At 37.9% G+C, this 24,195-nt stretch overlaps 1 protein-coding gene across 2 annotated transcripts in view; it reads right to left on the bottom strand.

Annotated features, from left to right (window-relative positions):
- The window catches only part of SAMSN1 (SAM domain, SH3 domain and nuclear localization signals 1), a 155,440-nt gene that overhangs the window by 59,076 nt on the left and 72,169 nt on the right, over positions 1-24,195 (bottom strand). The window contains exons 1-3 of one of the 2 annotated variants that reach the window (XM_057413024.1): positions 9,495-9,531; positions 8,022-8,108; positions 3,608-3,672 (exon numbers count right to left, since the gene is read on the bottom strand). The exons of the other annotated variant lie outside the window; for it this stretch is intronic. Of the exons in view, the coding sequence (XP_057269007.1) occupies positions 3,608-3,672; positions 8,022-8,108; positions 9,495-9,516 (174 nt within the window). The 5' untranslated portion in view covers positions 9,517-9,531. Of the gene's footprint in view, positions 1-3,607; positions 3,673-8,021; positions 8,109-9,494; positions 9,532-24,195 lie in introns of those variants that run through there. 2 annotated transcript variants of the gene reach the window in all.

Below are 24,195 nucleotides of genomic sequence, written 5' to 3'. Positions count from 1 at the left end.
TTGATATTGAGCTGTCTTAATTTCTTCAGTTATCTGGGACTCACTAACATCTTGGAGACATCACAGCGTATATGGTACAATGGCAGAACCATGCATCATCTCATGGGATGTTTCCTTTCTCAGTGAGCAGGAAAGCCACAGAAGGCTTTCCTCAGCAGCAAACCCCCAGCTGAGGAGCAAGTGTCACCAATGCATTTCTAAAAAGGGTCTTGTTCAGTCTGCCTCATTGTGTCTGGGATGTTGAGCCCCAAGGGTGTGAATTTGAATGGGATTAACAATGCAGAAAAAATGGGAGGATCCCCAGAACTAAGCACAGACAAGACTATATACACTTTCATCATCTGCCCACAATCCATTTCTTGGTCATAGTGTCCTCATGCTAGGAACACCATGAGAATACACTTTCCCTGGGGCACTGATGCAGTTCCTAGAGGGCAAGCATGACAGTGCTTATAACTTATCAGCGAAAGTAATGAACACTAGCCTTTTTTCTTCATGAATATGAATGACACTTTGAAGGCTGATTGCAACCTAAGAATTTACGTGAGAAATGAGGCATGAAACATTTTTGAAAATGTATTAGCCCAAAGACTGCATTACTTCATATTTTATGTCCTTCCCAATATGCTACAAAGGGTTTGAGCCATTAAGGGAGCCCTGCTAGACATGAACAAACAAGAACAAAGATATGAAAAATAAATGCAGAAAGTAAAGCTATTTTTGATGTTAAGGTAGTATTACTAGAGTGCTGTTCATGCTGTGTCCCTCAACCTGTATTTCTGTTTTCCAGCACTTACAGAATGAATGGAAATAAATGAGCATCTACTTACAAAAGCACTCAGGGATGCTTATTTGTTCTCTTATTTTAGCAAGAGGATAAAAAAAAAACCAACAAACTATAATATTCATTCTTTATGTTAAATGAAATTCCCAGTATTTCAGTTTGTGCCTATTGCCGCTCATCCTGTCACTGGGCACCACTGAGAAGAGTCTGACTCTGTCTTCTTTACTCCCCTCCTCAGGTGTTTGTACATAGGTATAAGATTCCCCTGAGCCTTCTCTGCTCCAGGCTGAACAGTCCCAGCTCTTTCAGCCTCACCAGGTATGACAGGTGCTCCAGTTGCTTAATGATCTTCACAACCCTTCACTGGATTTATTCCAGCATTTTCCCTCTTTGTTTTGTACTTGAGAAACAATAAGCAGAACCATTACCCATATGTGGTGGGTCAGCTCACCACTGCTGAGCAGACAGGAAGAATCACCTCCCTCAACCTGCTGGCAACTCTGACTAATGCAGCTTAAGACACTATTGGCCTTCTTTGCTCCAAGGACACATCACTGGCTCATGATCAACTTGGTCTTCACCAAGACCCCAGGACCTTTTCTTCAAAGCTGCTTTCCAGCCAACTGGCCACCAGCCTGTATTGGCAGAAGGGGTTATTCCTCCCCAGCTTCAGGACTTTGCACTTCCCTCTACTGAACATCATGAGGTTCCTGTTTGCCCAATTCTTCAGTCGTCTGTTGAAGGCTCTCTGTTGGGCAAGCACAACTTTCTGGTACGTCAGCCACTTCTCCCAGTTTTGCCCTGACTGCGAATTTGCTGAAGGTGCACTCTGTCCCATCATCCATCTGAACAATGAAGATGATAAACAGTACTGGACCCAGGATTGACCCTTGTGGTAGATCATTAGGAACTGGTTCCCAGTGGGACTTTGGGCCACTAATCACATTCCTTTGAGTCCAACAGTTCAATCTGCTCTCAGTGCATCTTACTGTTCAATTTTCTAGTCCTCATTTCATTATTTTGTCCATAAAGAGGTTGTGGGGGAGAGTGCTGATAGCCTTAGTAAGGTCAAGAAAAACAACATTCATTCTTTCCCCTCTTCCGCCAAGCTAGTCATTTAATTGTAGAAGGCCCTCAGGCTGGTCAGGCATGATTTCCATTTCATAAATTCATGCTGACTACCCCCAGTCACCTTCTTGACCTCTGTATGCTTGGGAATAGTTTCCAGAATTTGTTTCATCGCATTCCTATGAATAGAGGCAAGACTGACTGGCCTGTAGTTCCCTGCATTTTCTATCTGGCCCTCTTGAAGATAGAAGAGACACCCCTGGCAGCTTCCACTTCAACTGTGTGAGCTATTCTACCATATTTCTGTGATCCTGAGGCCACAGCTTTGCAACTGCATGCAGACCTCTAATTCCTCCTGTTTGTTACCCATACTGTGTGCACCAGCATAGGCACTCATTTTTCCTGGCTTGCAGAAGTGTGAGAGCTTCCCCCATAGTGCTCTTCTCTCAGTATTTCCTTATTTGTGTAGATAATGCAGTACAACAAATGAAAAAAGACATAATGAGACAAGGTAAGAGAAAGAAAAAATTAGAATGATAAGAGGAAGAGGAAAGAGTTCTCCTTTCCTACCTTCTCACCTACATTTTGGCAGTGCAGAGAAGAGGTAATTATGGGAACAAACTAAAAACAAACTAGAGATAGATAAAACCCTGAGGGAATGCAGGAGAAACCTGGAACATACTGGCTTTCGGAACATACTGGCTTTCAAGTCACCAGTTCCCAATACGCAGATCATTTGACCTTTGTTTTTAAGCTAGATTGCATCTCTAACCTACGCTGGAGTTTAGCACTGTCTAATGTCTGGGTCTTCACAGGCAGATATCTGTCTTACCTCAGATAGCTTCAGGGTGATGCATGTACGTTTTTTTCTTACTTTTAACATAGGCATCCAAAAGGACTCCTGACATTGTTTAGGAGCAGCAGAGGAAACTCAGCTTGGAGTCTTTTAAAAAGCTTAATGCTCACCTTGAATGTAATACCTTCCCTGTAATGGAAAATTGGGCCAGATTTCCAGCTTTTAAATAATTTACTGTATTAATTCATCATTTAGATACACACATAAGTGTGCGTTACATTCTTTTGTCAGATTCCCAAACTGAGTAAGCTGTTATGTTTTGTGAAACTAGCAGAGCTAAGCTGATTTGCAACAGATATGAGCTGGCCATTTAAATCAGGGCAAACATTGGCTTGGAAGTGAAATAAAAAGCAAATGCCAGTCATTCTAATTCCAGAGCTAGAAGTCTTTCTGTTCATCTCTCTGTTGCTCACCAGCTGATGGGTTCTTACCTACTTTTATGTTATTATTATTATTACTATGCAAGCCCAAGGATCATAATTCCTTAATTGCTCATGCTAGTGGGATAACTAAAGTAGTAGTGTGAAGAGGAGAGGCAGTATATGCTTATAGAAATTCAGAATGCATTAGGATACATATGCGAATATGGATCATGTAAGACTGATCTTAACACTTAGTATAGATCTTGCTAGACAGAACTCCAGCACATCATTTTAATAGAAAAGTATTTGCTCAGGGAAAGAAAACATTTTCTAAGTACTAAACCCTATATGGTCTGCATAATGAAAATGGTGAACAACATACGTAGTCAACAGAGTCTTGTTTTAAACTGCTTCTAAAATGCGCAGGTATACTGACTCTGAAGTTTAGACTAAGTAAATACTTAATGAAAGCAAGAAATATGCATTTTGTCTGAATGAAATTTTAGATTCTGAAAAAAAAAAGAGTAGTTCTTTCACCTGGCATGTTGTTTCTTCTATCTTCTTTCCTTGAAGCAAATGTATCCCATCACCAATAATATTATCTTTTGTGAATGACGGAAAAAAAAAGAAAAAAAGAAAAAAGAAAACATGCTTTAAAATGTCCTGTTTTAAGTTTTTCTGAGGAAAATAATTTAATTTGATGTTTTCAGATGACATTTTCACTCTCTGAAGTTAATCTTGTATTGTTTAAGCATGCATTTTATTTCAAACTGCTTTGAAGTAGGCTACAGAACAAACTGGCAAACTGACTCGCATAAAGAAAATTCATTCATGCTTTCTTCTTAATCTGTACTTAGTCCTCTAAGAGTTTACTAACCCAGAAACCCACCAGGTGCTTCCTCTTGTCCTACTAATCTACAACAGTAATTCTAGAATATTCGTATAGAACAAGTTAAGGACAAAAATGAACTTCGCAATTGAGAGCTGTTTAGCTTAGGTTAGAGTAGAAATTACTTTGAAAGGATGAATGTCCTCCCATTTCTTCTAAGAAATTAATGCTTTACATGGGAAGAATATTTACCTGCATTACAAAAATGAGCAATAATAGGTCAAATAACTCTTTGAAAAGTTTAGTTTCAGTACATCTACTTCGAAAGATCTACTCTTATTCCTAATGTTAATGCAAAGCATTCACCATTATAATACTATGGAAAGGCCCTATTGACGAGATTCCATCAACACAGATATCAGAGACACTTCATTATTTTGCAGGAAAAAAATAGTTGCTAAACACAGTACAAAATGCTATCCATTTTTTCAAAGTTACTAGAATCCAGTAGGAATGTTTACTGGTTTGGGTTTTTTTTTGACATGAATCCTAACTTGGTGTCTTTATTGCTGCTGAGGAATACCTTACAACATGAGTAGTTCGCCTGTTTGCAAAATGACAGCTTATTTAACATATACACAAAACATATTCACAAAAACAGGCAAGCAAGGCTGATTGCATTGTTTTCTCTATGATCAACAGAAAAGAAAGATTAATTCAGTGAATAATCCCAAGTGACTGAGATTCTTCTGTTATTATGTGAAAAAAAGGGTTTGAATGTGATAATGAAAATTTATATTCAAAGAAATAAGCAAAATCTTAGTTCTCAAAATGCCTATGCTTATGTTGGGATTAAATGACACTACAATGCGTATAAAGCTATACAGAAAAGCAGTAACTCATGTGAGCGAAACGATTAAAAGGCCACTGTACAGGCAAGTTAGCATATACATTTTCATGTTATTTTTAAGAAAATTCTGAGTCAAGAGACATTTTTAGAATTGTATTTTTTTTCCTGAAAGAAAATCCTCTGCAAACAAAAATCATAACAAATAACAAATAGTCTTCCTCACGGTTTCGCAAACTCACAAATTAGAATCTGGGCTTTGGGCAAAAAGAGCAATAGTCTTTTAATGTGCTAGTTCCACCCTGAAACCATAGCTCAGATGCTTAGAAAACCCCATCAAACAGTTTCCTTTATTCACCATGTGCGTCAACAGGAAGAGGAAAAGTGAGTCACTGAAAATTTTATTTCATGAATTTGCCTTTAAAGGCTTCTGCAATAGTTTCTGTGTTAATAGGACAGTGTCTTTCTTCTACAGACTTAATGGTTACTATAAAACCAAAAGCTTTGCAAAAAAATTATGTTACATTCCCAAAACTAATGTGACTGATCAGATTTTAAGCTGTCTCAAGCACCTACAACTCTCCTTGAAGTCACTGAGGGCCAGGTATCTGACAATCCAGTTTACTTAAATATAGAGCTAGCTGCATCTCTGGAAGCAGCATAACTCACTTCAAGCATTGCTTACGCAACACCAGATTAACATAACAGGGTTGTTCCTGGTCCTCAGGCTAATTTGTTTCCATCTTCTGCAGGCATCTCTGCACACTGTAGCCCTGTGCTCTGAAAGCTTACTCTAAAAATGAAGTCTTGAACTGTTCAGCCCTTGCCCACACGTCCTCTTAATGTCTATCCCAAAATAGTATTATTTGGTAGCTGTTTGCAGATGAATAACAAAGAACCATGGGGCAACATATAATGTCCTTAGTCTGAAAGACTACATACAGTGACACTGTTTTTAATGTAATTTAATTCAAAACCAAATGAACAACAGCAAGTTATTAAAGCAAATCTTAGTGGTCCCCCCAGCCATGAGTTCTTTTGCTAGCCATAATAATATGCACCCGCAGTACTCTTAAATCTTGCTTAAATCAGCTTTCCAATCCGCTGACATATTGAATAGGGCATTTGGGTAAACAAACACACAAACACATATGCAAAATATATCTGAAAGTTGCAGTGTTCTTTTCTTCCTGATCTGGCAACGGACACCAGTCACTTTACTGTGGAATGAATTGGGTGCAGTAGAGAAGTAAGTCTGCTGACTCTGAGAGGTGTCAGCTCTTTTCTCTTTGGCTCTGTAACGCTCCTTTATGGAAGACCAATAACTGTGAATTGCATAGTCAACTTTTTCAATAGTGATGCTTTTAGGCAAATCTGGTACTGATGATTTGGGTTTGGGCTTGTGAGCAAAGACTACTCCCACTATTTTATCTGTGGACTATCTAAATTTTTACTGCCTTATCACTCTAGAAATCTGAGTTTCTAAGCAGTAATACAGCAGCATTAAGGACCTAATCCAAAGGCTTCCAGTGTCAGTGGATGTCTTTTAATTTAATTCAGTGAGATTTGGGTCAGGTCGGTGAATACAGCTCTGAATAAAGCAGAAAAGTCTGTGCTGGCCACCATGCACAGTTTATTACCTCTAACAGAAATTCATATTATGCAACACACTTACAAACCTTGAAGATTATCTCTGTTAAGAGAAAGGTTTGATCAATAGTGCCAAATTGATCGATAGTGATACACTGTAAATCTCCTTGCAATGGTTTTCACTACTGTGTGAAGGCGACTTCTCTTAAGATAATTTTACTGCAGTAGGGGAAGGGAGACTTTTATTTAGCTGCCAGTTTTGCTTCCTGTATCCCTCTGGGCCCCTGCCCTTCAATTACAACACTTGTCAGCTTTCAAAATGTGCCCTGCTTCTTTTGCATGCTCTGGATGTTTTAAAGGGTAAAAACATCTTGAGTAGAAAAGAGACTGGAGGAAGGTCAAAAAGTTCTGCTTTCTCATTCAGCCTCTTTCCACCTCCCAACTGACAACCTCTGAAGTATTTTGAGGAATCATTCCAAAATGTTTTTGATTAAAGGTAAGGCTTTTCTGGAGAGAAATGCCTGATATTTCTTTCACCTATCATTATAACCTTCCCCCTTGAAAGACAATAAGACTTACTGAAGGTCCCTTTTTCCCTCATCAGCTCATCACAAGATGATGAAATTCCTGTAAATGTTCCTGTCATCTTTTCTTTCTGGTTGTGGTTCCAAGAGACCAAATTTGCTTATACATGGGCAATACAATATTGCAATTTCAGATCTATTTTTCCAGCATTTCAGAGTTTATCTTCAAATGGTGAAGTGAATGAAATCCAGAGGGGAAACTGCTGCCCTGTCCTCTGCTTTCTTTGGCATATCAAGGTAACAGTGGAATCTCCCAACAGTGGATAACATCTAGACCATCTGTACAGGAGATACTAAAAGTTAAGGGTATGGCCATCTTCCCCCCTTGTTGGCATTAAGCAGAGACAAAACATGCATTCACTTTAATCTCACATATCTTCGTTTCTGTTTCTGCTCAGCCTTGTCTGGTTTGGTCTGATTAGGCAACTATAACAGATCTACCTTGACTTTAAAAAGTATAAATTCCATTCCTGGAAGCAACATTAAGTAGATTATCAAGGCCTTTTAATTTTTAGAAGTCCAGTTTTTTAAAAGTCCAGTTTGTGTTTAAATAGCCAAGGTGACTGCTCACTTGTTCTCATAGTTATTTTAGTGAAGTTATACCGATCAACTCTTAACAATGTTACAAGTAACTTCCCAAATATTAGCTATAAGGTTGCTTCAATAAAGTTGGTCAAAATCAGTTTAGAAAGAGAATTGGACAAAAGAGTTGCCTACAAAATTCTGCCAACTCTCTTTTGCAATTGTCACAAGAGCAGTATATGGTATATGGGGAAAATGGACTCCTACTCTAGGTTCATATTAGAGTTGGCAATCCCAATACAACAAGACTATGGCAATTTATTGTAGCAGAAGTCTTATTTGTTCTTTGGCCCATGGACTACAGTGAGTTGCTCACAGTGTATGTTCTTAGTTTCCCAGTTTTAAGGTAAGCTTTATTTTAGCTGCACTTTTTTTTCCCCTTGAGGACAAGATAAATCTCAAAAGGCCCTTGCAAATTATTTAGCTAGATTACTGGTGAAAAATGAGAAATTTTCCTAGGTGCCCTTTTAAATACTTTGTGAAAAATGCAAAATCAGCTGAAATATGCTTAGCAATTACCTTCAAGCTGACAGTGCCTTCTGATGTACGAATCATTCCCCGGCTTCCTGGAACCCTGCCAAAGTGTGCCATTCAAATTTTTCCTGTCTAAAGTAAAAGCACAGAGAGCAGTCACCTGAATTCATAGCAAACCTGTGAAATAACAGGAAAGTCTATAAAAATAGCATCAGAATGCAAATCAGACAAGCTTGCAGAACACTGTAGCATCTGCTCAAACAGAAATGAATTGATGATTTCACAATATAGGAAATTCAATGAATAGATGATATTTACTGTGGGCAGACTTCAAGATTTATCATCTTTTTCTGCTGTCTAATACCTCATTTAACACTGTTGAAACATGATCAGAATAATTGTTATCTTAACCCTTGTTTGAAGAGCTAGGAGCCCACAGAACATCTGTGCCTTTATATTGCTTCCAGGAGTTGTATAAATATTACTGACTTTTACAATTACAAGTTAGTGTGTTAGCAAGAAATTGCATCAAAGATGCTCACACATGCCCCAAGGCTAGTACTGTCTCAGCTTGAATGGCAGAAACTAGGCTGTCTTTGAGAACAAAATGGCCATTGTCCTGTTCCCTCAGTTAACTTCAAAGTGGTCATGCTTCACAGCATATTGATAACCATTAAGATTTTGTGTTTTCTGGGTTTGTTTTCTGTTTGTTTTGTTAGTTTCTTTTTTTAATGTTGAGTTTAACTCTATGTTAGAAAATTATCTGTTTGAAAGTACTTGTAGATTGTGTAACGTTCTACATGAAAGTCTTCCCAGTGCAGGGCTACAGAATGAAGCCTTAACAGAGGGGAAATTTCATCTATATGGGACACGTTGTTATGAAATACAGCTGCATTGTTACAGGCAGATAGAATAATCTTTTTATGCAGTAAAGACTAGATACAACAACTAAACCCAAACTCCAAAGAATAAATAATAGAATGTTAACTGGAAGCTCTCACTCAAAAAACAGGCAATCATCAGGTTTTAAGAAACTGATGATTATTTCCGATAGAAGTTTTACAAAATAGAATCACAAGCATGAATAAGAATATGCAGTGTCAGGATGTGTTTAAAAAAACCCCAACCCTGAATTTCTTCTTTGGTGAACTTTTTTTGTGAAAGCTGAAGCAAAGTAGTTTGGGTCATGAATCTGAATTTGATTAGATGAGAGACATTTCATTTTTTTAAGCTGATTTAAAGAAATACTGGACATGCTGAGTATTTCTCATGCTGTCCCATAATATGTTCTTTAAATCTCAATTTGGCTTTTATGTTTAAATATTTGTTTTCAATATCTGCCTACAAACGTGTCTGTGAAAAGCAGGGAGAGAAAGAGAATATATTGACAGTTTAATTGTATTTTTTCCTTTCCTTTAAATTTGCTCCAACAACTGTAAAGCAAATCAGACCATTAACTGAAATTGTCTCTGTGAGATTAACACAGGTATACAGCAAATTATTTAAGCAGTTACTAACCAAATGCTTCATTTTCAGACATGGACTTCTGGATGGATCTAAAAGAATTAAAAGAATTTACAATTAGCTCAATGTCAGAATGAAAAATGAAACCATACAATCAAATATGGGTATTTTAAAACTAATTATTCAAAGCAGACCATGGAGTTTTAGCTGTGCAATTCCCACCAGCTTTAATTGGAGTTACTTGGCTTTTCTCATTCACTCAATCGTCTATTCCTACGTATCACACAAAACTCTGAAAGCTTCTGAATATTCATTCTGTAAAAATATGTTATCCAAGTTTCTTTCTTTTGTGAATGAAGAATCAGGCAGCCCATGAGGAAGAAAATAAGAGGTACTTTTCTTTAGGTATAATCTGAAGTGTCCTACAATTTTTAGAAATTAGTGTCTGAAGTTTGGCAACATAATAATGGATTGAACCAAGGAGATACATATGAACATGCTATCCCCACAACCTTGAGTGACGTTGTATTGCCCAAATAAACCTTGAGCCTTTTGCACATTTACACCAAGGAATAGTCCTAACTCATGCTTACATCTGTGGTCAGTGGTTTACAGACAGTGACTTACAGAATATACTAATTTAACAGAAGAAAAAAAATCCTTGAATTAACAAAGCTCTACCCTGTGAATTACTTTGTTTCACTTTAGTCATAAAAAAACCCAATGGAGAGTAATTTAAGAGCTGGTGAATGAAGCCAGAAGGTTTTGTTACATGAGACCAGAAACTCTCTAATCTGTGACAATGACCAGCGGAAGGGAAAGAGCACAGAAACTGAGATCCATCTCCCAGTTTCAGGCATGTAGGTGCTGGAGGTTTTTCTGAGCAAGAGGGTGCAACTGAACTGTTGCTTTTTAAGGAACTGGTCTGTAGGTATTAGCTCCTTTTGAAAACACTTCAATTTTTTATTTTTTTTTTTTTTGCTTCCAGAGTTCCACAATTTATTTCTTACTGCCTGAAGAAGGCATACTTCTGTTCATTTCATTGGCGCTTCCTTGTTGCCCATTTTAAGAAAAAAACAATAATAATTCCTCTTTCATTTTCTCCATATCCACAGAAAAGCCAATGTGAAAATCTCCATATTATCAGCAGGGGTGTCATGCCAGGATGACACTGGATGTCTGGATGTCTGGACATTCACAATGAAATAGTCTTCATTACAAAAACTTTTCATGTTGAATGAAGCTCTTTTCATTCAGTTTACTCTTTTTTTAATATCAATTAGTCAAATGATTTAGACAAACCTTGTAAATTCTGATAACTAATTTAGGATAAGATTAGTTTTAGAACAGAATAGTTTTATTTGAATTGCAAGATTTGACACTATAGCTATAGAATACTATTTCTACTCCTGGGGCAGACTTAGTTCTGATCTAGGTGATTGCATCATATTTGGTAGAGCTTGGTGTGGGAATACCTGGGTAAGGCCTACACAGTAGTTTGGCTTCTTTAAATATATTAAAGAATGATGAGGAAACCATGAATAATGGAATAATATCCATACTTTAATTAATGCAATTTTGGGATCATTTTCACAGAGCCCTGGCTGGTCACAGATAGCTGAGATCTCACAGCTCTGAGTGCGTACATCTCTCTATTTGCAGTTAGTAAGTTACTAGTGTTTTTGTCAGATGACCAGAAATAGATTAACCCTGTTACTTAAGACAAAGGAACCCTTGATTTTCTTTGAAATCTTAATTTATTTTGAATTTCTCATCAATAGATATAGAAAACATTGACGTTCTGAATTTAGTGTAGCCCCACTAAAAATGAAGGAAAACCCCCTCATTCCAGGGATTTTCATGTCTGTTACAGTAGGCATATAGGATCTGTCTTTATCATTCCATTAGACAGGATTTCAGATTTCATCTGAAGGGGACCACTTCAGTAATGCCATAGCTTTTAACCTGAAGCCAACAAATAATCTTCAGAAGAAATTCTTCTGCTTACTAACATAAATAAATCATTAGCCCAAACCATAGTATTGTGTCTTAATAACTGGATGCAAAGCGTGATGCTGTCACAAACATACTTGATAAAATACAGTCTGACCTCCTTTATTGGAATAATTTCGCAAACTAATTTTTTACTTGGATTAAAAACACAGACAGAAAGAAACTATTCAGGAGATTATCAGGTCAATGGTGCAAACGTGTTACAAAATAGGTTACCACTTCAATCTTTCAGAAAAGGAGACATATGGTTAAACCAAGCTCAGATTAACTGCATTCAATTTTAGTTGTCCTTGTTCTGTTATTTTGGAAGAAAGCTTTATGTATATGAAAAAAATCATGGCAAAAAAGCTTTAGTAATGCATTACAAGCATGTTACTTGCTTTCCAACTGCAACATTAATACGTGTAACTGTAAGGATTAAAGCAACACTGGTAAACATTAATAAATCAAGCATGAAAGGTACGGACAAACATAGTGACATTGTGTAGACCTCAGACTGGTCTCAACTTACTTTCTTTTTTTGGTCAGTGTGTTCTCAAATTCAGGAAATTCCTTTTAAAAAGATAGAGAAAAAAGTCTATGAAAATCAAAACTATTTAATTCAAATATAATATTTTCCTCACTGGAAAGACACTGAATTATATACTTTTGATGATTGTTTTTAGTATCCACTAATATTTACAGTCTTTCTTTTTCCAGCAGCTGAAGCTATGGAGGACTTAGTGCAACAAAGAATATATGTAATTATATGTCTTGATTTAGCAAGCTTCACTATCCATGGCTCCCAAGAAGCTGACAACAGTAATACCCCTGAAAAAAGAGAGAACAATACTCTTACCCCAAAATGAATACCACATTTCTTCAATAGTGTGATTCTTTTACATTTTATGAGGATAAAATAACCACACATTACAATGGGATGTGGCTGTCTGAGGGACATGGAAGGATGCAGACTCTGTAACTCCATTACATGCAGAGAAATGTGGAAGAGAGTGTGAAATTCTGCAAGTAAAACTGAAAGTTGTGCGTGTCAACCTGGCAAAACTCTGGGGGACCCCAAACAAGAATCAAACACTGGTTTGGAGCTAAGATTACACAGCTCCCTAGAACAAGATTATATGCACCCGGACAAGATGTGGGAAGGGAGATAAGAGTTACATGGGTGTTGAAAGAGTGAACAAAAGGCTGCCTCACTCTGCAAGTGTTGCCAAAACATCTCACTGCATCTTTGCTATCACAGTTACCCTGGGACTTGAAGTTAATTTTAACTTTAAGAAAACCCGAGGATGTCATGCTAGGACAGAAGAGATCTCTGATCTATTTTGATATCTCCTGAGACAGAATATCAAAGCACTGTATCACTTTCATTCTATTTCTTCCATCCTGGAAAGCAGAAACTGGGATAAAAATGTCCATGATGAATGCCACTTCAATCTGCTGTGCAACAAGAGACATTAAAAAACACAACAAAACCAGTCATTATTTTATAGATATGAAAACTTCAGTGTATAGACCTATTTTTCATATTCTTACGTTTAATTTATTTTAATATACCACAGTAATTTAAAAATGTCATCAGGTTGCATGTTGAAAATCCAAAACATGTACTAGATAAAATAATGTAGTGAATAATTGAGCATTTTATATTTTTCTCCTCCTGGTAAAACCCACCATAGATTTTTTGTTAAGCTTCTTCAGGAGAGGACTGTTTTACTGCACTATTTTATCTGACTGTAGGAGGTACTGTTAGCACCTGGATATTTGTGAATACTAATAATTGTATGCAGTTTCCACAGATTTTTTGTTTTTTTTTGCATGTATAGATTAGTTCACAGACACTGCATGCAGACCAAGAGTATACAGAACTTATCATCTACTTTGAAATACTGCAAGCAATGTAAGATAAATTTCTTGCTGAAAAAAATTCAGCACTTTAGTCTTGTGACAAATCTTTTCAGCTTCTCTAAAGAAATGGCTAGATGAGGTGCACTGGCACACAGAGAAGTTGAAAGATGTTGAAAAGGTGATTTTAAGGCTCCATTAAAAAGGTAGTGTCAACATTCATTAAAAAAAAAATCAAATATTTGATTTCAGAGAGGCTTGTTGGAGGAAGCATTATGCATGGAGGTCAGAGACTAAAGGATATTCTAAATTAGAATCTGTATATGATCCAGGGCAAATATTGGAGACAGGACCCCCTCTAAACCTCAGTGTGGCCATGTACCTGAAAGACTATTAATTCTTATCTTCACATGCCAAACACCTGGTGTGGAACATATATTGTTAGTTTAATCTTTTACTCCATGATTTGAAACCAATGCTTCAGCATCAGTTTCTTAAAATCCAGCAAAAGATGCATATATAGCATAACATAATACATTGAGGTGATACTGACATGAATTCACTGAATATCAAGGGATGCAGTGCCGCAGTGAAAAATGCCAGTCACTTAAAACCAGCACCTTTTATACAACCCATTTCTTCTTGCTGTGTCTGAATCAACTGGTTAAATTGGGTGTCCTGGATTCAGCTGGGATAATTTTCTTCCTGGTAGTTGGCACAGTGCTGTGTTTTGGCTTTAGTCTGACTAAACAATAACTCACTGACTTTTTAGTTGTGGCTTAGTGCTTAACCTGATCAAGGACTTTTCAGTCCCATACTTTGCCATTGAGGAGGGACGCAAGAAGATGGGAGGAAGTACAGCCAGGACACCTGATCTTGACCTGAACTATTGTTGTACATTGGGATACAATAATAAATTACCCTTGTTTGTATTTTTTTTAATATAATTTCAGTATTTGACTACACTTAAAATTGCAAATAACTGAAACTAGAAATCAAGCAATTTTGAAACATTTTTTACCTTAGAATGTAAATTAAGGTCAATCTAGACTCTACTCTCCACATTCTCCAAAGTGCATAATTACCTTGTTTATGGGAACAATTCTTTCTTTCCCTATCCCCAATATGAAAATTCTGCTTCCTAGAAACAAACTGCACATGACATTCAGCATTATGAAATTATTAATAAAGTCCATTCCTCCCTGCTTTTACCAAATAACTCTGAATTAAAGAATTAAGTGAGTCCCTCTGGTGTTTACAAGCTCACCGAGAAAGCTAGAGCTCTTATGTCTGAAGACTTGCAAACAGGAAGATGATCATTTCAGATAACTAGCCCTCTTCTTTCTCTCACTGGAATTAAATGCCAATTATAACACTGCAGATTGAAGCAGGTATCATGACTGATTGTGGTTTTCCTGGCAATAACTTAGAAAGACTGATAAATTATTTGGCACTTTTGTGATATACAGGGTAGTTGATCATATCATGGTCAGCAGTTGAAAAATATGTGCATCTCATGACTTTGGGTGACTTCAATCTGACAGGAAATATATGAAAATAGTTTTAATACTGAAGACTCTTTTCTTGAGAAGCTTCAGACAGTTCATGAGATTGAAGACTGTAATACCAAGCTACAAGAGGTAGAAATTCAGTTTCCCAGTCAGTAGCATAGCTACAGGCAAAGAGTATCTGTATGATTGGTTACATACTGTTGGCTACCAACTGTTTCTGATGAAGGTCCAGTTCAGCTTTGATGTGCACAAGGTTCAAAAGCAATTCCATAACCAATTCTTTCCTTTTGAGAATATTACTGAAGATGAGCAACAGGCAAAGTAAATAAAATATTAACAAACCAGTTCTCTGAGAGGATTAATATCAAAAGGCAAAAATGTGTGACAGGCCCAAGTTAGTACCACAGGAAAACCTGGAGTGGGATGATTCAAGGCAAAATATTTTGTATACTAAATAGATCTTCTGAGTTATGTGAAGGAGAACAGTGTACATGAAAGAGAGATTATTCTTCCTCCAGGATGTGTCATCAGGGCAGATATTTGGACAAGAGCAAAAATAATCATGGTTCAAAAGGCACGCAAAGAGTATGTTCACCGATTATGTCCTGCACAGCTTCAGTGACCACAGTACCCTATTATTTCCTGTGTCTCCAGAAGAATGTCACAGCTCAGCTATGATTAGGACAAATCACAACAGACAAGATTATTGCAAAAAAATAACTACCTTGCTGCAGTATAAGGAAAAATTTCCTCTAGCCCTAGTCTCTCTTTTTTAAGTTGAAGGGAACAGACCTTGAACACCTGTCCCGGTGATTTCTGAAGTTGTATAGAAAAAAAGGAGAGGCAAAGCCTCTTAAGGAGGAAATGTGGTGGTCCAGGTTGCTCCACCCCAGGAGATTTAACAGGTCTGTAGAATCTGCATGGCCGTGGTTCAGCCAACCATTTAAATATGCACTTGAGCCCGTACCTACTTAGCAGCTCACTTAAGTACGTGCATTACTGAATAATGATAGATGGCTAAATCAGGGCCTGAGGGAGCCAATAATGTTCTGAATTTATCATGCTGTGGGGGCTGCCCTGCAGCCTGGAACCAAGTGACGGAATTAAAAATGGGAGAGAAGTACAAATGGGCTCAGTTAATAAGCTTAACGGCTTCATCCAAGGTGTAGGTCTAATAACTCACATGCTAGAAATAGCAGATAAGATTACACATAGTCCTTTGGCCTTAGTGACATTTTTCTGTAGGTCCCACTGCTGACACGTCACCGCTAATCTTGTTTTCTGTTTCTAGAGAGTATTTTATAAATAATCATGTTGATTCTACAGCCAGCACAGTGACACAGCATCCAGCCGTTATTTTTAGTTAAGTGCTGAGCTGAATATTCTCTCAAAACAGAACAAAATAAACCCCACAGCCAACCTAAACCCTAGTGAGCCAACAGTTTGCTTACCCATTTAGCATTGCTTTTAATGATGGTGAAATTTTAACCTAGTGATGACTAAATATGCCATCACTAAAAAATCACCTTTAGGAAAACAGAAATGTAGGAGAAGAGTTAGCTGAAACCAAAGTTCTGGATTCTTCTATTCATTGCTGCACATGGATCTTCATAGACTATGCAGTGCTATCCCACAAAACCAGCACTGAGAGTGTGAAAAATGTTTTGCTGCATTTTGTTCAGATTAACATACAGGATTTTCTAATCCTACACTAGTAGCAAAATCTGCTTCTCTAGGCTGGCTGAATGAAAATAAAATTCTGTATTGGATGGGTTGATTAATTTTATGTAGACAAAATATTCATAAAGCCTAACTCTATACTCATATAATGAAGAGTCCGATATAATGCTGCCAAACCAGAAAACAGAACAAACCAAAAAAGGCGAGAAACAAAAAGCCTGACAAGAATGTTCACTTAGTTCCAATTTCTAGTCTTCTGTATTGTGAAAACCTTAGCAGAGCACAGTGCTGTGAATATGTCTTCACCATATCTTGACAAGATAAAGGATAATTTCTAGTAGTTATCTATTGCAAAGCATATTAGGACATCATATGTCACATGCTGAGTACAAACCAGAAAACAAAATCTGCTTTTAATTTTCATTTTAAATTTTCTAAATACTGTTCCTACCAGATAAATATCTATTGGTCCAGGAAATATCAGTGTGGTTGTTCTTAAGTATGAAGTTGTGTTGTAGTCACAGCAAAGTAGAAAAAGACTGGATGTAGGAGCTGAACTATAATGTCCACCTTTGTTAGTAGAATTGCATGTTTCAATATGGTTGTGTAATACAGCCCTAGCCAAATAGCTAGAGCCTTATACAGCTGAAATACTACAACTATGCTAGGATTGGTTTACAGCTATATTCCACAACCATGATAAAACACAGCTGGAACAGTGTAGCAGAGGTTCATTCTTATACTAACAAGATCACAACCTGATAATGGGGGAAAAGCTGTCACACAGTATAGCATCTCCCAGCTACTGCAGTAAAATTCTAATGTAGGCACATTTCAGAGCCCAGGTTCATAGATCTTTGCCAATGCTATGAGGAATCGCCTTGAGATCTCTGCCCTGCTACACTCTCAAAAAAGCACCATGGTGATTATCTGGAAGACAGGGACATGCACAGACTGAGATGGTTGCAGCAGAAGGGTCCCAGAAGAACAAGTTATTTCCATTCCTTTAGGGATTTGACAGTGCATGCCATAATTCCAAAGCCATTCTCCTATCATACCAGCTCCAGCACTTTCTCCATGCAAGTTCTGTGTGCAAACCTGCTTTGTGATACTGCAAAACCAACAGTCTCATAGGTACAGAGTACCTAACCCAGAGTGCACATGGGTAAAGTTTGGCATAATTTCTGAAGTGAGGACAGTCTCTCTTCTTTGCATAATGAACATCCTGTTTTCTCTTTATTCCTTCACTGGAAAACATCATATGTTGCTACAGATAGACATAGTAATTATAAATGAAGCAGCATTGTAAAACAGAGAACAGAGATTATTAAATGAAAAAGATTATGAAAATTAATATGCTATGTTTAAGTATTTGTCAAATCCGCAATGATATATTATACCAACACCATACCAATAATAAAGGATTAAGCAGGGTAACATTATTTGGGAAGAAAAAAAGCCCAACACAACACAACCTCCCTCCTATTTGCCTAATGAGGTCTTGTAAAATGCCAACATTATTTCAGCGGCCATCAGTTACAAAATTCGTACAACTCACACTTTAGAAATACATTTTTTAATTAATAAAAAGGGCAAACAAAGACAACAATAGCATATCCTGTAGCAACAAACTCTTCTAATAGCTGTACCCAGCATTTTCATATGGTACTACTTAGAAAGAGAAATTCCCTCGCACAGTGAGCCTGCACTAATCTCACTTTGCTGCTAGCTGTATAGGAACTCATGACCTGTTTTTCAAGTGTGATTGTTAAGACTGGACAGAAATTGGGTCATTGGCTCTAAAGAGCCTAAATAGTTTAAACTGGCAGTTAAGCCAGCTGAACAAAAATGTGCCTGCACACAGAGCAATAGGTTTTTGAAAAATACATTGCATACTTTGCAGTGAAATTTTACTTACCAAAGACGTAGACCTATCAGGGGGTCCACAGCTTACGTGCATGCCCTCAGGAGTGCTAGCCCGGCTGTCAGTAGTAGATGTATCCTTGGGTTCTTGACGTTCTGGGACAGGCTCATACAAGCTGTCCATTGAGCCCTCCTAAAACACATTTAAACCGATTTTCAAAGATGAACACTTGGAAACACATTGAAGTAACAGTAATTCAAAAAGCAAACAGTTTGTGTGATTTACAAAATAGAGTGATTTCCCCTCCCTGTCTTCTGAAGTCCTTTACTTACTTCTTTCTCTGAAACAGCACGTAGAAATTGATTATAGTAAGTATTCAAATGATGGAGTTTACAGTATCACGGTTTAGATTCCACGGATTCACAGGGGTAAAAATGAGCACACAGCAAAATCTAATATTATCTGCTCATAAGGAGTAAAATCATCTGTGTATATCCACCTGAACACTACATGAACATTTCTGCAAAAACTGTAAACATGAATATTTCTATGTGAACTATAAAAAATGTTTTCTAGTTAGCATAGAAATGAAAAAAAAAATACTATTTGCATTCAGTTTTTTCAACTGTATGCTATAATGCACATGGAAGGGTTCTTTTTCTCCAACCACCAAGAATATCAGCCTTTTAACAGACATTAAGATTTTCACATTTATCCCACAACTCCAGGAGCCAGGATTACAGATACACACCACTATTACATAATTCAGGAGCTAAATGAAAGCAGATGGCAAAACTAAAAAAACTCTTAACTAATGATCCTAGATTTTAGATGTTGCCACTTTGATCTGCACTGAATATTTTCTCAATGAATTTTGATTACTGATTTTAACTGCACCAATTAAGGGATAAATCAAATTTATAGCAGTATGACTTACAGCAGTGCAAGACTATTGAAATTAACATGGTATAATATTATTAAAAAGCATTTGCTCCTCTAGTAGAGAAGATAAACACAGACGTATATCTGAAGTTATATTGTTAATATGTAAAATTTTACAGGCAATATTAATGACTGGTGAAACAGCAGTTCAAAGTTATGATTAATTTTTGCAAGCACAGTGTTTATCTATGGTTCTTTATTTGCTTCAGTCTACTAGAGTCTTGATAACCCAAGATAAATGTTGTAGGAGAAATATTACAGTTTTATCCTCTTAAAAATACTCAAGTTATATACCAGAGTTTATTCTAGGGTCGAAATAGCTAATGCTACCTGGGAAAGTGGCACACGGCTTACAAAGCTCCCTACACATGGCTTGCGCTCCAGCTGAGCCTGGGTTTTGACAGCAGCAGCCTTTATTCATAAGAATAGTATTTTTTCTTACTGTAACTATGTTGCCACGTAGCAATAATGGTTCAGACTTCCAGTCTGAAGTTGTGGATTGAGCACTTCTAGACAACAATCTTGTTGCATAGTTCCAGGATTATGCAATGTAACATGTAACCATATCTTCTCCCTCAGTGGTGAAAGGACTTTGATGAAGAGGTGCTTAATGGAAGTGTAAAAGAGAATGTGTGAGAGAGAAAAGAGACAGAAAAGAGAGGACAAGGAAGACCGAAGGAAAAGAAAGGGGACAGATGGGAAACAGAGATGGGGAAAGAGAAGAAGAGGGGACAGACAACAAGAGAGTAAGGGAGAAAAGAGCATAAGGGGTTGCATATGGGAAGGAGTGCTCAAGAAGGAAAGGGAGAATGTGAGAAAGAGTTCAAATGAGAGAAAGCTCGCGTGAGAGAGATGGAGTGCAAGGGTGCAAGAAAGGGCAGGTGTGTAAGAAAAAGCAAGTATGTGAAAAAAGATCAAGTGCATATGAAAGGGCGAAGGCATGTGGAGTCAGAAATGCATAAAAATAATGAAAGTATGAGAAAGAGGATGCATGCAAGAAGTAGAGCGCATGAGAAACCATGAGCGCACACAAGAAAGAATACAAGAAAAAGTGAGTGCACAAGGAAGAGCGAGTACACAGAAGAGATAGCAGGTGAAGAGGAGAAAGGAAGAAGCAAGGCAGGAAGGAAGAGAACAGGATTGTGAACATGGACAAGAAAGGGAGCAAAAGAGCAGAGGCATGAAAATGAGTGTATGCGTGGAACAGAGTGTGAGACAGACCATGCAGAAATCAAGATATAGTGTATAAAAAAGAGAATGTGTTGAAAAGTGCAAGAAAGAGATAGCATGAGGAAGAAAGTGAGCATGACGGTGTGGAAGAGTGCACTGCTACCGTAAAGACCACAAGGTCACAGAAAGAGTGCAAGGTTGTGAGAAAGAAAGTGAAGGTGCAAGAGACCAGGCATGAGAAAAAGAGTAAGGGCATGGGAAAAGGTGTGGGCATGAAAAAGAGTGTACCAATGTCCTGAAAGAGCAAGTGTACAAGGAAAAGTCAGCATGAATGAGAAAAGAGTGTGAGTGCGACTGAAGGGGATAAGAGAGAAAGGGTGAGAGAAAGGAGCAAAAAAACTAGGAGGAGCAAAAGCTAAATCAAGTGAGAAAGAGGGATGGTGAGATCAAGTGCAATAAAGAGGGAGGGCACAAAAGATTCAAGGCCACAAGAAAGAGGGGACACTCCAGAAAGGGGTTGCATAAGAAATAAAGAGGGAAACAGCACAAGGAGAGGGAGTGCAGGGGGTGGTGAGGGAAGCGAGAAAGCAAGCATGGAGGTGTGAAAAGAATCAAGAAAATGGTTGTGAGAAGGGGTGTGAGAGCTCAAGAAAGTAGGCATATGAAAAATCAAGGGCATGAGAAAAATCAAGGGCATGAGAAAAGGAGAGGGTATGGTAAAGTATGCCTGCATGCAAGAAAGAGTGAGCATGTGAGAGAGAAAGTGTTGGTGAGAGAGAGAATGAAACTGCAAGTTTGGGTAGAAAAGGGAGAGAGCACGCATGAGAGGGAATTATCACCAAAAGGAGGATGCTCTTGTGTGAAAGAGCAAGTGTGAGGGCACAGGGAAGGGTGGGTGCAACAAAGGCAAGGTTAAGGGCAAGAGAGCATGAAAGCACAAGAAAGCAAACACACAAGGAAGAGCAAGAGTGCAAGAAAGGCAAGAACATGAGAAAGCGCAAGTGCTTGGGAAAGGAAGTGTGCATAAAAAGTACAAGCATACATGAGAAAGGGCACAAGAAAGTGCACATGTGAAACAAAACAAAGAGTGCAAGTGTCCTGGGTTCAGCAGTAGCAGCCATTTTTCTCCTTCTTAGTAGCTGGTGCAGTGCTGTGTTTTTGACTTTCAGCATGGGAACACCGACAATTCTGATGTTTTTAGTTGTTGCTCAGTAATGTTTACTCTGACCAAAGACTTTCTGAGTCTCTTGCTCTGCCAGGGAGGAGGGGAAGCTGAGAGGAAGCAGAGACAGGACACCTGTCCCAAACTAGCCACAGGGGTATTCCATACCACAGCATGTCATGCCCACTATATAAACTGGGGAAAGTGACCCAGAAGGGTTAGATCACTGCTTGGGTCAGGCTGGGTATCGGTCGGTGGGTGGTGAGTGGTTGTATTTGCTTCTCTTGTTATTTCCCTTATCATTATTATTATTGGTGGCAGCAGTAGTGATTTGTGTTATACCTTAGTTACTGGACTGTTCTTATCTCAACCCGTGGGAGTTACATTCTTTTGATTCTCCTCCGTATCCCTCTGGGAGTTGGGGGAGGAAAGTGGGGGGAGTGAGTGAGCATCTGTGTGTTTCTGGGTTGCCAGCTGGGCTTAAACCATGACAGCAAGAAAGAGAAAGAGAATGTAAGAAAGAAAGAGTGTTCTGGGAAAAGATGGCATGGAATAGAAAGCAGGCACGAGGAAGCAAGCATGAGGAGATGAGAAAAACAGAGTGCAGGGGAGCAAGAAAAGGTGAGAGGTCACAGGAAAGGGCACAGTGGTGTTAGGAAGCACTGGCACAAGAAAGGATGTGATGGGCTGAGAAAAGGAGCAGGCACAGCTTTTGAAGCCTCTTGCATCAGGAGTTTTATGGGAAAAAATATCCTAGTTCAGATCTAGAAGAAAATAATTGTATTTAGCTCTTTTCTTTGCATGACATTATTGTCATGGTATGCAGAGACTAGATCCATCAAAAGGCCGAGAGAGGAGCATTTAGTAATGCAGTCATGTCATTCTCCAGCTCAGTGTTTACATGGGAATTCCTGTGTATAGTGATATGATAGCAATCCAGCTAAAATGAGCAAGGAATATATGAAGATGATTACATGGGAAGCACTACAAAACTCAACCACTCAGATCTCTGCTACTCACACTACACATTTGAGGATGGTCTTTCCACATTCAGGTAATCCTTCTTCATTAAAACACATATTTTTAAGTCAAATCAATTTCTAAGTAGCATCACATCCCAAAAGCCATAGCAGCATTAACATCTTTCTATTTACTGTATGGATTCTTTCCGTCTAATTAAGAATTTATCTGTTACACCACTTTTACTAATACTTATTTTCTCTGCATCCTGCACCACAGAAACTCTAGTTTTCAGTGCCACGGGTTGTTTCAGTTTATAACATTAGAAGTAATATATTTTACATTGTGGTAACAGCAAAACTTTGAACCAGCTATCAAAATAAAATATATAACTAGTTCAATGCTACTGAAAATCACTAAGACAATTAGATTTTGTCTCGGTACTTAATTTTACGTTTTACTAGCAAAATTGATGGTTAGCAAGCTACCATATGGAAGAGAAATAGACAAATGCAAAGTATCTTAATTGGCTCAAACCCTAAGATCAGTGTTGAACTTAAAAAACTGATTTAAGCTATCCTGTGATTAGAAGTGTTGTATCCTTTCTCTGCTGCCCTTCTTACACAGGTTTCTGATATACAAGAAGTCAGCACCTCCTAAGTATATGAAATTCTTCCCTGACTTCATTAGTTCCACTACTAATGCCACTATTCACTGCCAAAGAAGGTAGGATCTAGTCTTTAATTATTGCCTTATGTCTTTCATGCTCCCCACATGCACTTCCTTATGGGGACTTCATTGAAATTCAATTTTTTCTTTAAAACAGAAATACATCTGGCTGCATCTCTCACTAAATGAAATGATGGGCAAGAATGAACCAGTATACTGTAATGGGATCAGCTACACTGCTTCCTCCTGCCAGAATAGTCCCTGACCCACATTTGTCTTGTGTCAACAAACAGGCATCCAAATGGCTCCTTGGGACAGTCGTTAAAACACCATCAAAACCATACTTGACGGGGAGGTTGCATGCAGCTACCTTGTTTTGGGGGTTTGCTAGAACAGACACAATCCTTGTGTGCCAGGGAGGATTAACGCCTGAACATATTCCTAGATGTGCATACTTTATTAATTGGAGCCTCTGTAGAAAAATATCTGAAAAGCCTGTTACTGGGGTAAGTACACAGCCATGGTCAAAGATTGACTCATCTAAGGAGAAACATCTGCTGCTTCCAGGAATAAATACTGCCAAACCAGTAAAAGTATACTCTGTCATAAAAAGAGGGTAACTCAGGACAGGATTAACTGGTAGTGCTCTGGGTGAATTGGTGCTAAACCCAGTGTGTATATCCTTGATATTAGAGAATTGATTCAGGAAAATAATGGAAGAAAAATATTCTGCCGTAACTCAAAGACTTAAAGATTCAGTAATATATTTTATTTATCAGATATGTGGGTTGCTGCCATTTATTAGACAGGATATCAAAGCAGATGGTTTGGTGACATAATTTCTCTCAATTGCATACAGAAGCAATGCTTGATTTGCGCACCTCTTTATATATTGTCTATAATATAAACAGTATTGTTCTGATTTAATTGTCTGACAAGCTA

This window comes from Pezoporus wallicus, unplaced genomic scaffold (genome assembly GCF_028554395.1).
Source record: "Pezoporus wallicus isolate ANWC-B61680 ecotype Strahan unplaced genomic scaffold, APGP_CSIRO_Pwel_v1 contig_6484, whole genome shotgun sequence".
Lineage (NCBI taxonomy): Eukaryota > Metazoa > Chordata > Aves > Psittaciformes > Psittacidae > Pezoporus > Pezoporus wallicus.
Note: the sequence above shows the minus strand (reverse complement) of the source record. Positions and strands in the feature narration are given on the sequence as shown.